Here is a 14649-nt window from a genome sequence, read left to right as displayed (position 1 = left end):
GGTTTCGTAATGCCGGCACCCGCCATTAAGGAGCATGGATGTAAATTACTTCTAGACGCTTTGCGGAGTTAAAACTAGGGGCTAGCTTTAGACTGGCTTTATACGCGTCCGCTCGAACGCGCGGTTTGGGCGCTACAGCGCAAGATCACAAGCGATAGTATGTAAAAATTTATTCAAGAGGTAACGCGGCCCGCGGTAGAATTTTTGTATTGTGATAGCAGTGCCGTAAACAGTCTTTTTTGCGCCCTGTGCGAGCTTCTACAACTGCGCCCTTGCTTTTTTAGATATTATATTACCCAAAGCAATGTATAGGTCTATTTTGCTGTTGGAATCGTGCTCTAGGGGTGCAGCGGGAACTATTATCGGGAGCAAACCGAAAAAGTCCTGCCTGGTTTGGCCATTTTTGCGCCCCCCCAGAGTCTACGCCCTGTGCCTGGGCACCGGTGGCACCGCCCTATTTACGGCACTGTGTGATAAAGACAGATGCAGTAAATCGAGGTAACGCAGTCCTCTGATTCCTCTTTCAAAATAGAGCCTATCTAATTTATTTTTTAAATATATTCGGGAAGAGTGAGTCTATGCCTCTAGTCTCTACGTTTTTATTTTATCTTAAAGATCTTTCAAATTTGTTTTATGATCGGTCGATTGGCGGGGTATGGTACGGGGCATTCATTTTTTGCGGTTTTTGAGGGTCATAATATTATTTTTGAAGGGTAATATTTTTTATTTATTACTTACTTAAATTTAAAAAAATCGAACGTAGAGAAATCGAACGATAGCTTTAACAGATCCTAATATTGTATAAAAAAAAATATTTGTCTAGTGTTCTAGACGCATTGTCCAGGGAGTAAATTGGGGAATACGTTTCAAGTATGGAAAAACAGTGCTAGCGTATTTTCTCGGCGTTATCGCGTTGTATTGCTTGCTTGTGATCTCGGGGAACGGCCGGGTAGCCGCCAAACCACGCGTTCGGGCGGACGTATACAACATTACATTTAATATTATAAAACATACATAATTTAACATAATATATCGTAAGGACAAAACCTCTTCTAATTTATTCAGTTGATCATTTTATTAGCGAAATGTTTATGTTTTTATATTTATTAATATTATCCTCGTGACGTAAGATGTTCTCCTTCAGCGTTTAAACGGTAAAGGTATCCGGTACATAGCATACTTTTTTAGATTAAATTTTCCTCTCCCGCAGGGTTGCCTGGAAGAGATCGCAAGCGATAAGGCCGCCCTTGCCTACATTTATGTTTTCCTTAAGTTTAGTTTAAGTAACATGATCTTGTATTTAAATTTAATGTGAGCAATAAAGTATCTATATATCTATCTAAAGGAAACGCGTTTTAGAGTCCATAAGCTGAGAATGTTAAGTGGATGATCATATAGGTAACTATATTGATTACTTGTTATAGCTACAACTCGGCATAGAACCTGCATGCAGCCTTTCGAGAGCGATCCAAGTAATCTAGGCCAATAACTAGATTTAGGTTTCTGTTACTGTACTGGAACAGTGTTAATCTCTCTACATATACAAGGTGTAACAATACAAAATATTAATATACTTTAGGGTGTGTATGTGTGATGTATGAGTTGTATCCCTTGTGGCTTGTATAGAGTTCACTGTAAAAGTAACAGCGCTAAAAGATATTTTTTTTGTGTTTTGTATGGGCAAGCGCCACAGCTTCATGAATTGTCCCATAAAAAATAAAAATAAATGTTACTCTTTCAGCGCTGCTACTTTCAAAGCGAAGTCAATATGTATAGGGGATCCATACACACCCCAAACTATTATCAGCTAGTTTTGTATGTGTTTTGTATATCCTCTAGATATTATAAACATATACCGCGATATAATCGGTAGAGTTTTCTATGTTGCAAGGTTAACGTGAGTTCGTAATGTAATTTACTTTATCTCCTTCTTTGGACACAATAATTATACAATTTCCGTACATTGTAGATACGAAGATATTAGATAAAAGGTAAATAATGTAAGGTGAATCATTATGTAATTATACTACAGTCCATTATCCAGGAAAGGATTACATTTTTCAACGATTCTTTTAAATAGAACTCAGTAGCTCCTAAATTATGCAATCGATATAAAAAGAAGAACTTATCGTCTTTGGAAGTCGTCAACATTACGAGTTACGACTTACGAGATAAAACTAGTATAAAGACAAATGTAGAGGCGCTTTTTTAATTTAATTAAAAAAGCGCCTCTACATTTGTCTTTATACTAGTTTTATTTCAATGGTGACTGCTGCTTTTGTACAGTTTATACACACCTTCTATAGACCTTGCGTTTTACAATAACAAGAACTTTACACCTGAAACATGCCAAGAATTCGTTGTAAAAATATCCAACTTCAGCAGCTGTGCAAAATAGATTCATTAAAATGTATGTCTCGGTGTAATCTTCCCGGGCGTTCACCTCTAGATTCTAGAATAACACAATTATACAAAGGTTGTTTAATTTTGTCAACGTAAATAAATAGTTTTCTCGGGCTAATGCGCCATTTTCTTGGCACACAGCGTGGAATATTGCAACGTAACGTGTCGTGTGACGTATAATGCGGACTGCGAAATGCGTACAGTGTACACTGTACACGCCTAAGGGTACGTTTCCACTAGAAATGTGTTGCTAGGAATGTGTTTTTGAGAACCAATAGAGTCGCTTCATTGACTTGACGTTGCAGTGACCTCGCTAAGCGATTCTATTGGATTTTAAAAACACATCCCTCGCAACACATCGCTTTTAAACGCAGGTGGCTTTCCAATTCTCGCGGCACGCGACCGACAAAAATTCAAATAAAATACCACTCTACGAAGTTAACCATAGGTTTCATTTTGCTCTACCCCATTATAAAGCAGCGGCGCGGCGGCATGTGTCGCTAGACCAGTGTTCAACCGTGGTTCAACCTGTGGATAGCGACCCCTGAGGGCCTAGACTTTAGTATTCGCTAGCGAAGCGATGACTTTTGTCAAATCGCATACATTTTGTTAGCGTTTACACTTTACGATAATCGCTTGCCACTTGTCTACTAGGGCAGGTGGGTCGCCAGAGGTCGAGAGATCTATTGCAGTAAAAAACAATAAAGATTTGGAGCACCAATAACACAGTAACTCTGAGGTACAATGATTTGAACGAACCATACCTAGTGCACGCCCGTCACTTCGGGCAACCTTCGAGGCTGCCCTGCGTTACACGTAACCTTTCGGAAGTTACCAAGGATGATCGGATTTTGCACCGGCTGCGTCCGCGAAACATTCTGGTTAAAAATATAAAAGGCCGCTACTTCTAATCTCAATAAAACAGTTAATGGCTACGAATAAAGTCTGGTGGCTGACTACGTACCTATATAATTTCTTTGAAATATTGCTACTTTTCACTTTCACTCTCGAACACAAATATTTTTATCGCACTCTTATGGTACGATAGTGAGTGTTTTTAAACGAGCACTGGAATCTATACTAATATTATAAATGCGAAAGTATCTCTGTCTGTCTGTCTGTCTGTCTCGCTTTCACGCCAAAACTACTGAACCAATTGTAATGAAATTTTGTACACAGATAGTCTAAAGCCTGAGAAAGGACATAGGCTACTTTTTTACTGGAAAAGGGGGTTGTAAGGGGGTGAAAATGCGTAAATTTGGTCAAATTAAGTTAGTTCCAAAAACTCAAAATAGATGGCGCCAAAAGTCCCCTAGATCGCGCTATTGCTTGCTCATGCGTATTTCTATAAGAGGCGGTACCATGTTAAGCTTGAATTTTTGATTCTTTCGATTGTTATACATGTTCTATACTAATATTATAAATGCGAAAGTATCTCTGTCTGTCTGTCTGTCTCGCTTTCACGCCAAAACTACTGAACCGATTGTAATGAAATTTTGTACACAGATAGTCTAAAGCCTGAGAAAGGACATAGGCTACTTTTTTACTGGAAAAGGGGGTTGTAAGGGGGTGAAAATGCGTAAATTTGGTCAAATTAAGTTAGTTCCAAAAACTCAAAATAGATGGCGCCAAAAGTCCCCTAGATCGCGCTATTGCTTGCTCATGCGTATTTCTATAAGAGGCGGTACCATGTTAAGCTTGAATTTTTGATTCTTTCGATTGTTATACATGTTCTATACTAATATTATAAATGCGAAAGTATCTCTGTCTGTCTGTCTGTCTCGCTTTCACGCCAAAACTACTGAACCGATTGTAATGAAATTTTGTACACAGATAGTCTAAAGCCTGAGAAAGGACATAGGCTACTTCTTTACTGGAAAAGAGGGTTGTAAGGGAGTGAAAATGCGTAAATTTGGTCAAATTAAGTTAGTTCCAAAAACTCAAAATAGATGGCGCCAAAAGTCCCCTAGATCGCGCTATTGCTTGCTCATGCGTATTTCTATAAGAGGTGGTACCATGTTAAGCTTGAATTTTTGATTCTTTCGATTGTTATACATGTTCTATACTAATATTATAAATGCGAAAGTATCTCTGTCTGTCTGTCTGTCTCGCTTTCACGCCAAAACTACTGAACCGATTGTAAAGAAATTTTGTACACAGATAGTCTAAAGCCTGAGAAAGGACATAGGCTACTTTTTAACTGGAAAAGGGTAAGGGGGTGTAAATGCGTAAATTTGGTCAAATTAAGTTAGTTCCAAAAACTCAAAATAGATGGCACCAAGAGTCCCCTAGATCGCGCTATTGCTTGCTCATGCGTATTTCTATAAGAGGTGGTACCATGTTAAGCTTGGTTTATCGATTCTTTCGATTGTAATACACGTTATTAACTAAGTACTCACCTACCAACTTAGGTTAGATATCAAATTCAATAACAACAGCGCGAGCGTCAGAACTACTGAACGTAGTATATGACATTCTCTTTGCTACTGAACCGATTGTAATGAAATTTTGTACACAGATAGTCTAAAGCCTGAGAAAGGACATAGGCTACTTCTTACTGGAAAAAGGGGTTGTAAGGGGGTGTTTATGCGTAAATTTGTTCACATTAAGTTAGTTCCAAAAACTGGAACAGATGGCGCCAAGAGTCGCCTAGATCGCGCTATCGCTTGCTCATATGTATTTCTATAAGAGGTGGTACCATGTTGAGTTAATATTTCGATTCTTTCGATTGTTATACATGTTATTAAATAACTCACGTACCAACATAGAAATCAGAAACAACAGTCTACCAATAATAAATACTAAATAGTTTATGGCCTATGGGTATTGGCTATTGGGCAAAGCTAAAGTTGTGTAATGCATTATGCAGCTAAGTTGTGTAACGCTAAATAAGCTTTAAAAGGTATAAAAAAGTTTAATTTAAAAAAAACATATTATGTGCACACTACACGGCTGTTTTGGGTATTTTGATTTAAGGGGTACCAGGGTTTTAAAAAGCTTTTGACACCAATTTTATTGACACCGCGCGCTATAAACTGAAGTCCACGCGGACGAAGTCGCGGGCAACAGCTAGTGTACTTATAATATTGTAATACATGGTAATACTATCTTATACATACCTGCTATGCGTTCTATTTCTGTTTTCAAAAAATAATAAAAATAAACGGAATACAACATCTACTAATTACCTACTGGTAAAAATATTGTCATATTTAACATAAATTATAAAGCACTAATGAAATAAATAATGAAATAAATATAAAAAGCTAACTCCGGAAAAACAAATGAAAATTAAGGAAACAAATGCAATTGAAGCCATGAATATAATATATGTTATATCTATAAATCATGATTATTGTGTCATCCATGATCGATGTGATAATAATAAATTGTTTGTCATGAGATGATCTTATAGTTACAAGGATTTGCCGCATTCATAATAAATGTTTTGATTAAAAGTAGTCTAATTTTTATTGTATTTTTAAATGGCACATTGATATTCAAATAAAGAAAATAAGCATGAAAAGCGAAAATTCAAAATAGAAGTGCCACTTGTTAACAGTTCCTAGTTTACGGTTCCTGGTGGTATTTAAAATCAGTCAAACCCGTTAAAATTAATATTTATGAGTCTAGACTTCTAGAGTCTAGACTCTAGACGATATCTGTAATCTGATGATTAATATCGCGTAGACACAAAAGATCTTTTGTGTCTACGCGATATTAATACCTACTAGTTACTATCTAGTATCTACGTATGACTGAATAGGTTAAAAAGAAATTAATAGAGAAGAAAACTGTTTTTTTTTTTTTCATGTAACTTATATATTATGAACTACAAGTAACAGTAAATATAAAGTACTAATATTAAACATTATATAGACGTCCCACGGCTTTTTACAGTTTTACTGTTTATAACGTACTCGAAAACCCTTCATTACAAATTTAATTGGAAATTAGACGTAAGGACTTAGGGTGGGTTGCACCAACTTTAACTATAACTTTAACTATTACAAAATGTTAAATGAACTGTCAAATCCCTAGTAAAAGTCCATAATGGACGCCATATTTGACGATATTCTTAACCTTAAATATAATCACGCCTCTGGTGCAACCCACCCTGAAACTTTGTCCATACCAAAATTTCATCTAGATAGGTTAAGCTGCTTAACTGCTCAGGTGTGTAGAGACTAGAGCTATTAGATAGACACACTTTCGCATTTATAATGCTAGTAGCCTAGTACGGAATATTGCTGAATGTATTCCAAGGTAATAAATGCTCAAAATAAACAACAGTCGATAATATACAATTATACATTCACACTATATACTATATATGTATATAAAACTACTGCATCAGCCTACTCCAAGGTCGAAGGGCGACCACTGAGTTTCGCCCGCGACTCAACGTTAATAGTTCTTGTCAATTTAAAAGACGTACTAAGCTTAATATGTGTGTCAAATAGAAAGTTCAAAAAAGCTTGCGAATTAGGGCATTTCGAGGCGAGGTAATTGCCTTGAACTCGGCTTCAAGTCGCTACTATGACAAGCTAGAAAAAAAAGTCTGGCCAACGAAAGCTGAACCAAGCGAACCGCGGCAAATTTAAAAATTATTTATATGGTATCACATAATGTAGTAGGAAAAAAAGATTTAGATCATTTTCTGCTGATGCTAGATATTATATTACTCCAATGTGCAAAAAATTATGCACCTATAAAAGAAAAGTCTAACATAAATTATAGCTACTGACTTAGAAAATATATTGCTAACTAAGCCTAGTAGAATTGTTTCGAAACCGGTCGTGTTTTTAGCTAAAATTTGTAATAATAATAAATGAATATAGTGGAAAAAGTGCACGTAAAATAATTGTGTCTTATTTGTGTTTTTGTCTAATCGGTATTAACGAGAGAGTAGAATATTCGATGGGTAATTAGGTCACAATGGTATGGTGGAAACTTTCCTGTTTCTCATCCGAATCTTCGTGAAGATTTTCAATAAAAATACCATTTATTAAAATAAATAACATGTCTAGTATGAAAAATTAAAAGATCACAAGAGTATAAAATAATAATTATGACCAAGTATCAAGATCATGAAATCGTGCAACCGCAAACCATCGACTGGCAGAATAGTGTTACCAATCAAAATAAATGCTTGGTTCAGCTTTCGTTGGCCAGACTCTAAATCCTGACTATTGTGAATAACATGTCCTCAATAATGACGAAGATAGTTATTAAGGATTAGCCCTTTATTCTACTATCCAAAATCTGAATTGTGCCTGTGGATTATTGACTAAGGGCACATAGCCACATAGAACCAACGGACCTTCCGGAGTCTGAATATACATATGTACTAGTATTCTCATAGTACTAGAGGTTCCGGGGGAGTCTCTGGAATGAAGAGCGCGTCACTTCACCTACTCGTGACAAAGTGTAGTTTATCTTTATAATATATTTTATTATATGCACCTTAGTATAAGGTATACATATATTGTAATTTGGCAATTTTAGCACCTCCATCGTGGGTATCGCAGACACTATTTAAATTTTCAATTGTTCGGTGACGGTGGCCGGTTTCATTGAAACCAGCCACCAGGCCAGGAACGCAGGAGTAATTTTATAGTGCCCAGGTGCGTGCTCAGTACATAAGAGCAGTCTCTATTCCTTTAATCTCATAACCCAGCAGGACGGACGACCGACACGACTTGCGAGAGATCAAGCCGACCTTTTACATGCCCATTCGACGCATGGATCATACAGAGATAATTGAATAAATAAATCTCTATCCGCAGGTGTGACGTGCTGCGTGTCGTCGACGGTGCGGTACTGGCGGGCGAGCTGGTGGGGCGCGCCCGTGCGGGAGCTGCACCAGACGCTGTGGGGCACGCTGCCCGAGATCCTGGAGTCGTCGCATCTCAACTTCACCAGGTACGTTGGGCAGTGAAGGCCCTAGGGGGTGGCGAACAGAACCTCGTTCTTGGAGGGTCCTGCTCGCAAGGTATTTTTTCGTAAGACAAAGGGCCTCGCAAAAACCAAAGACCTTCGGCTGAGGACCTCGCAATGGGTAAGGCCGAGTCGTTGGGGAACCCTTGAAACGGAAGATGATTTGATGATGCTGCATTGAAATGCATTGTGTGTGACATTAAACTATAATAGAGATAGACATTTCAATTTCAAAGCCTTTTATTACCAAAACTCACAAAATAGTTACTAAACAATTCATTAAAAACATTATTTAGAAATGGGAAGCTGCACGTCAGCCTCCTTATTGGCGTGACCTTCTGACACAAAGGCCTCCTCCAGCCTTTTCCATTCGCATCTGTCACGAGCCAGCCGAAGCCACAAAGGGCCAGCAGTTTCATCTGACCATCTTTTAAGTAGTCGTCCTCTTTTTCTTTTTGTATTGTATCTTAGAAACCATTTTGTAGTTATTTTTGACCACTTTTTTTGTCCTCTTATGACGTGACCTGTCCATTGCCATTTTAGTGTTTTTTTATTTTTGAACATACATCCTCTAACTTAGTAAGTTTCCTAAGGTCAGCTGCTCTTTTCTTGTCTCTTTTTGTAAAGCCTAATATACTTCTTTCCATGCTTCTTTGACAGGATTTGAGCTTTTGGATGTTTTTCGAAGTCGTTGCCCAGGTTTGACTTCCATAAGTTAGAATCTGCAGAATGCAACTGTTGAATATTTTTCTTTTGATTGCCACAGAGAAGTCTTTATTTTTCATTATGTCCTTAAGATACCAGTAACGTTTCCACGAGTTTGCAATCCTTCTATCAATTTCAAGATAGACATAACATGCCCAAATACGTCCAAAATGTCCTGGTATTACCCATCTATGACAGATAAACGTCCGTAGATGCTCAAATTGCCTTGGTTTTATATACTTAGCTAGGAATATGTATGGACAAGGTGTAATGGTAAAATTGAAATACTCTGGTAGATTATTAAATACATACCTACTAGATCTTTTTATCTTTCTCTAATTGTACCTACATTTGCTGCAAAAACTGTCCTATGTCATTTCCCGGGAACCAATCTCCATACCCATCTAATCAAGTGGAACTGACAGAAAATGTAACACACAGAGGTAGACATAATTTCTCATTCAAGTATAAATTATAATAAAAGTGTATAACTATAGATTTCTCATGTTGAAATAATAGCTTTATCGTTATATGCATGCGAAACACATTGGATGTATTATTTGTGTAGGTATCGTTACAAGTCGTCCTAGGTGGCGGGTGGTGGCGGGTGGTGGCGGCGCCAATGGCAAGTTTACGACACCCATTGCGAAACCTCATCTCAATGTTATCGGCCGATACACTCTCGGCACGCTGCGTGCTCATACCGAAATTATTGCGTGACCGTTCAGAGTTGAACTAGGTTTGATGAGATGATACTTGACTTTATATTTAAAATAGAATGATTACGAGCAAACTGTACTTTTGTAATAAGTATACAACAAATATTTCAAAGAATTATCATTTGCGATAGAAACGTCAAATGAGGCGCTGATAGAGTTGACCACGGGATGGGGCAACATCTACACTACTATTATAAAGAGGAAAGATTTGATTGTTTGTTTGTCTTGAATAGGCTCCGAAACTACTGGACCGATTTGAAAGATTCTTTTACCATTGGAATCCTACATTAATTCTGCTGAACATAGGCTAAATTTTATTTTGGAAAAAAATAGAGATCCGTAAGATATTTGGGATTTTCGGACGCAAGGTGTAAAAAATCAACCAGAAATGTTACTTTTTTCGCGTACGCTGCCTAAACTATAAAAGATAGAACCATAAAATGTTCTAAGTAATTGTAGATCTTTTAAATATCTACAAAAAAGTCCGCGACACACTATACCTATCTATATTGAGTGAGGCACAATAACCACGTGGGAGAGCCATGCTTCGGCACGAATGGGCCGGCTCGACCGGATAAATACCACGTTCTCACAGAAAACCGGCGTGAAACAGCGCTTGCGCTGTGTTTCGCCGAGTGAGTGAGTTTACCGGAGGCCCAATCCCCTAACCCCTACCCTATTCCCTTCCCTACCCTCAACTATTCCCTTCCCTTCCCTTCCCTACCCTCCCCTATTACCCTATTCCCTCTTAAAAGGCCGGCAACGCACTTGCAGCTCTTCTGATGCTGCGAGTGTCCATGGGCGACGGAAGTTGCTTTCCATCAGGTGACCCGTTGTTCGTTTGCCCCCTTATTTCATAAAAAAAAAAACATTTTTTTATAAAAAAATCTTTAAATGTTTTTGGACTACATTTAAATGCCTTTATTTTACTCATGGCATTAATTCTTATCAAAATAAATTATTTCATTACTAAGTACAGTTAATGTAGATAATATTTGGTCTTTGAATGATTAAAATTGGACGTTTGGTTTTGATGTTATGGCGAAATTAAAATATTACGATTTCTGCTGCACGTTGCGAATTGGGCGTCGTCAAGGCGCGCCGCGCGGGTGTGCTCGCCCGGAGAGTCCACGTAAATATTAATTATTATTACCTCGATCATGGTAATCGCAGACACAATAGATTTATAATATAATAGTTATGCGACAGCCGGGTGCCGCTTCATTGATGGGATAATATTATAGTGCTTCATTAATTCATTACGTTTTGAATGACTATTATTTTTGATTGCTATTATAATTAACTAGCGGCCCGCCCCGGCTTCGCACGGGTGGACATTGATTTTTAAATATTTTTTTTTCAATCTTTATTTCTTAGTCAATCTTTATGTTAAGCAGAACATAAAAATGGTTTACACTATTTAGTCTGTAACTACTATATTATAAATTATAATTATTATACACATTTTTATTGTATTTTTTTTTATATTTTCAGTGTTATGTTTGATTAAATAAAAAAAAATACAATAAAAATGTGTATAATAATTATAATATAGTAGTTACAGGCTAAATAGTGTAAACCATTTTTATGTTCTGCTTAACATAAAGATTGACTAAGAAATAAAGATTGAAAAAAATATATTTAAAAATCAATGTCCACCCGTGCGAAGCCGGGGCGGGCCGCTAGTTACTGTATAACGCGGCGCGGCGCGGTGAAATGAACGGAACTTGCGTCTAATTAAAGTTATTACACACGGATAGCTCAGCATTTCCTGCTGATACCTACAACAGAATTAATATTCATTACAATACGTAAAACATTCTCGTAACCGGTAACAACTACCTAGGTCCTAGATTATATTATTTTATGCAACTTGAATGCTGCTTCGTGGACGGTAACATGGATACTTCGTGCTTTGTTCGTCTAAAATCTAAATCAAACTGCAAAAAAATAGTCATAAAAAAATCGACCAAGTCAGACTCGCGCACGAAGGGTTCCGTACCATTATACATAGAGCGAAAGTAGTTAAAAAAATTGTGTTTTTTGTATGGGAGCCCCCCTTAATTATTTATTTTATTTTAATTTTACTAATAAATATTAAAGTACACATATTATTGAAGATTTTGTGAAAATTTCAAGTGTCTACATGTTGTCATTATGGATTACGAGCCAAAAAGGCCAAAAAATCACGTTTCTTGTATGGGTTGTTGGGTTGTATGTATCCTTAAGAGCTCACCTGACTCTAAAAATCAAACATCGTCCTTCTCTCTTCACACTCACGCCCGTCTTTCATATGCCAGGTGAAAAAGGACGGCGCGGAATCATCGCCGAGTTAGTTTTACTTGAATAAAAGACGAACTATGATGATTATGAAAAAAGTGTTTTGAGCAAATTAGGTTTTATCAATACCTTTTTAGATATTTAAAAATATTAAAGAAAAGACAGCAAACTTCGAAGATCTAAGCAAAAATGTGTCTAAAACAAGGTTTTTTGTAAAAAAGAAACTATCGAGCATTTTTTGAGTAATCGTGTTTTCGTCTTGAGCATTTAATCTTTATGAACTGAAGTTACTTGTGTCAAAAAATCAGTTTTCTAGACCTTACAGATTTTGAGATCTAGGTTAAAGTATGTAGTCAAGTTAGGGTCATATGGGCTCTTAAATATTAACTTTATTTTATTTTTAGTATTTGTTGTTATAGCGGCACCAGAAATACACAATTTCAGAAGTCTAGCTATAGCAGTTCTTGAGATACAGTCAGAAGTGTCAGTTGAAGTCTCATTAATGGGGTCCCGTTTGTACCCTTTGGGTACGGAACCCTAAAATGATATTATGTGTCTAACAAACGTTAGCGGGCCCCTAGGCGGTCAATTTTATTGTGAAATCATAATATTAATACGTGAACGAAAAACTTTGTAACCCTTTTTACGAAAAATGGGGAAACGTAGGTGCATGAAATTTTGCACAGTTATCCTACTAATCCTACTAATATTATAAAGGCGAAAGTTTGTTTGGATGTATGGATGTGTGGATGTGTGGATGTATGGATGTTTGTTACTCTTTCACGCAAAAACTACTGAACGGATTTTAATGAAACTTTACAATAATATAGCTTATACATCAGAATAACACATAGGCTACAATTTTAACCGACTTTCAAAATGGGGGAGGTGTTATGTTCGTTTTCTTATATTCAACGATTACTCCGCCGTTTGTTAACCGATTTTCAACATTTTTCTTTTGGTATATAGGGTATTATCCCAATTTAGTATTATATGCACAAAAGTGGTGATCTGATGAAGGATCCATAAGTAATCGAGGGAACTCTCAAAACTTATAGGGAAACATGTGGTGACTTCGGTTTTGTGAGAAGTATTCTAAGCACATGCTACCAACAAGTAAAATTTTGCACCGAGGTATACCTGGTATACCGTGGTTCGGAAGGTGCTGAGAGAACTCCTGATTCTTTATAGATACAAGTTGTTTTAAGAACGGAAAGCATTTGCTACTATGCAAATTACATTACCATATACTATATACCATTTCATAGTCTTTTAGATCGAGACTCGAGTTTGTCAAGCGATAATTAAAAAAAAATCCATACCTACCTAATATTATAATAAACCTGAAGAGTATGTTTGCTTGAACGCGTCAATCTCAGGAACTACAGGTCCGATTTAAAACTTATCTCAGTGTTAGATAGATCATTTATCGAGTAAGACTATAGGCTATATTATATTATCACGCTAAGACCAATACGACCGAAGAAACTCAGGAAAATGTGGGAAAACGGGGGAAATATTTTTTATGGGAAAATGTACGGTTTCTGTAAAATTCCTAATTTACGCGGGCGAAGCCGCGCGGGACATCTAGTAGTTTATATGGTAGTCCTAATGTCGTGAAACTAAGGTCGAATTTCGACCATTGGGCGATCTCTAGTATCTTATATCACGTATTGTGCAATGTTATTGACCGTCTAGGACTGATATTGAACGCGCTCGCCTTTTAATCTTATTGTCAAATAAATTGTTCAATAGTGTTGTTAAGTAAATGATATTGCATAATATTTATCGTCTAGTAGCCCACATATATTAACATTTCATGAGAAAGAAATTTAGCTGAGTCTCAATCAGTATATTTGACTGGATCCAACGAGTGCCTTGTTCGATCCTGTTAAGTTGCATATCTTGTAGAATGAAGGTACATAAACGTAATTCATTGATTTATAGAGGCGGACGTGTAGGTGTCTGTCTGGGGCCTTATCATTAACTTTGTCAAAACCTGAGCTAATCCGCGCAGCTCAGAAAACACTTGTAAAGTAAATTGTTCTTTTTTCGCATCATAACAACTTTTACTTCTGAATGGTTGTAACCTGTAATAATTGTCTCTGAACTGGATTAAGAAATGTCAAACACGAACGTCAAATTTGACTCACGGAATTGTTTTTTTTTTTAGGAATTGAAATGGCTTAGCCATAACGACTAACGGAAAAATTGTAAATCAAGATGAAAATATAGTTTAAAAAAAATTTATAATTTTTATTATAAAATATACTATTTTCTAATATATAACGTGGTCAATGTAGGAATAGATACTTTTGCACCGATTTATTGTATTTAAAGGTAATTATTATAAATGTGTAAATGGTTTTATTTATATTTTTTTGGTATTTTATAAGCCCTTTATGAAAACACTGAGAAAATAACACTCCTTCATGTTTATATTATCACAAGCATGGCGATCTAGAGGAGAAAGAATTCTCTGACATTGGCAACTAACTGAGTCGGCAATTAAAAAAAAGAAGAAGGAGACAAAAAAAAAGATAATTAGATATTGTTATTAAGTTTATAGAGATTATGTTATATGCAAGAAATTGATAAGTTT

General features: G+C 36.5%; 1 protein-coding gene across 1 annotated transcript in view; it reads left to right on the top strand.

Moving 5' to 3' along the window:
* Positions 1–14649, top strand: part of LOC121726282 (cell growth regulator with RING finger domain protein 1-like) — a 47757-nt gene that overhangs the window by 7986 nt on the left and 25122 nt on the right. The window contains exon 3 of the mRNA XM_042113574.1: positions 8193–8328. Within this exon, the coding sequence (XP_041969508.1) occupies positions 8193–8328 (136 nt within the window). The remainder of the gene's footprint in view (positions 1–8192; positions 8329–14649) is intronic.

The sequence above is a fragment of the Aricia agestis genome, chromosome 4 (genome assembly GCF_905147365.1).
Source record: "Aricia agestis chromosome 4, ilAriAges1.1, whole genome shotgun sequence".
Taxonomy (NCBI): Eukaryota; Metazoa; Arthropoda; class Insecta; order Lepidoptera; family Lycaenidae; genus Aricia; species Aricia agestis.
The sequence above is the reverse complement of the archived record's forward strand: the minus strand, read 5'-3'. Positions and strand labels throughout refer to the sequence as shown.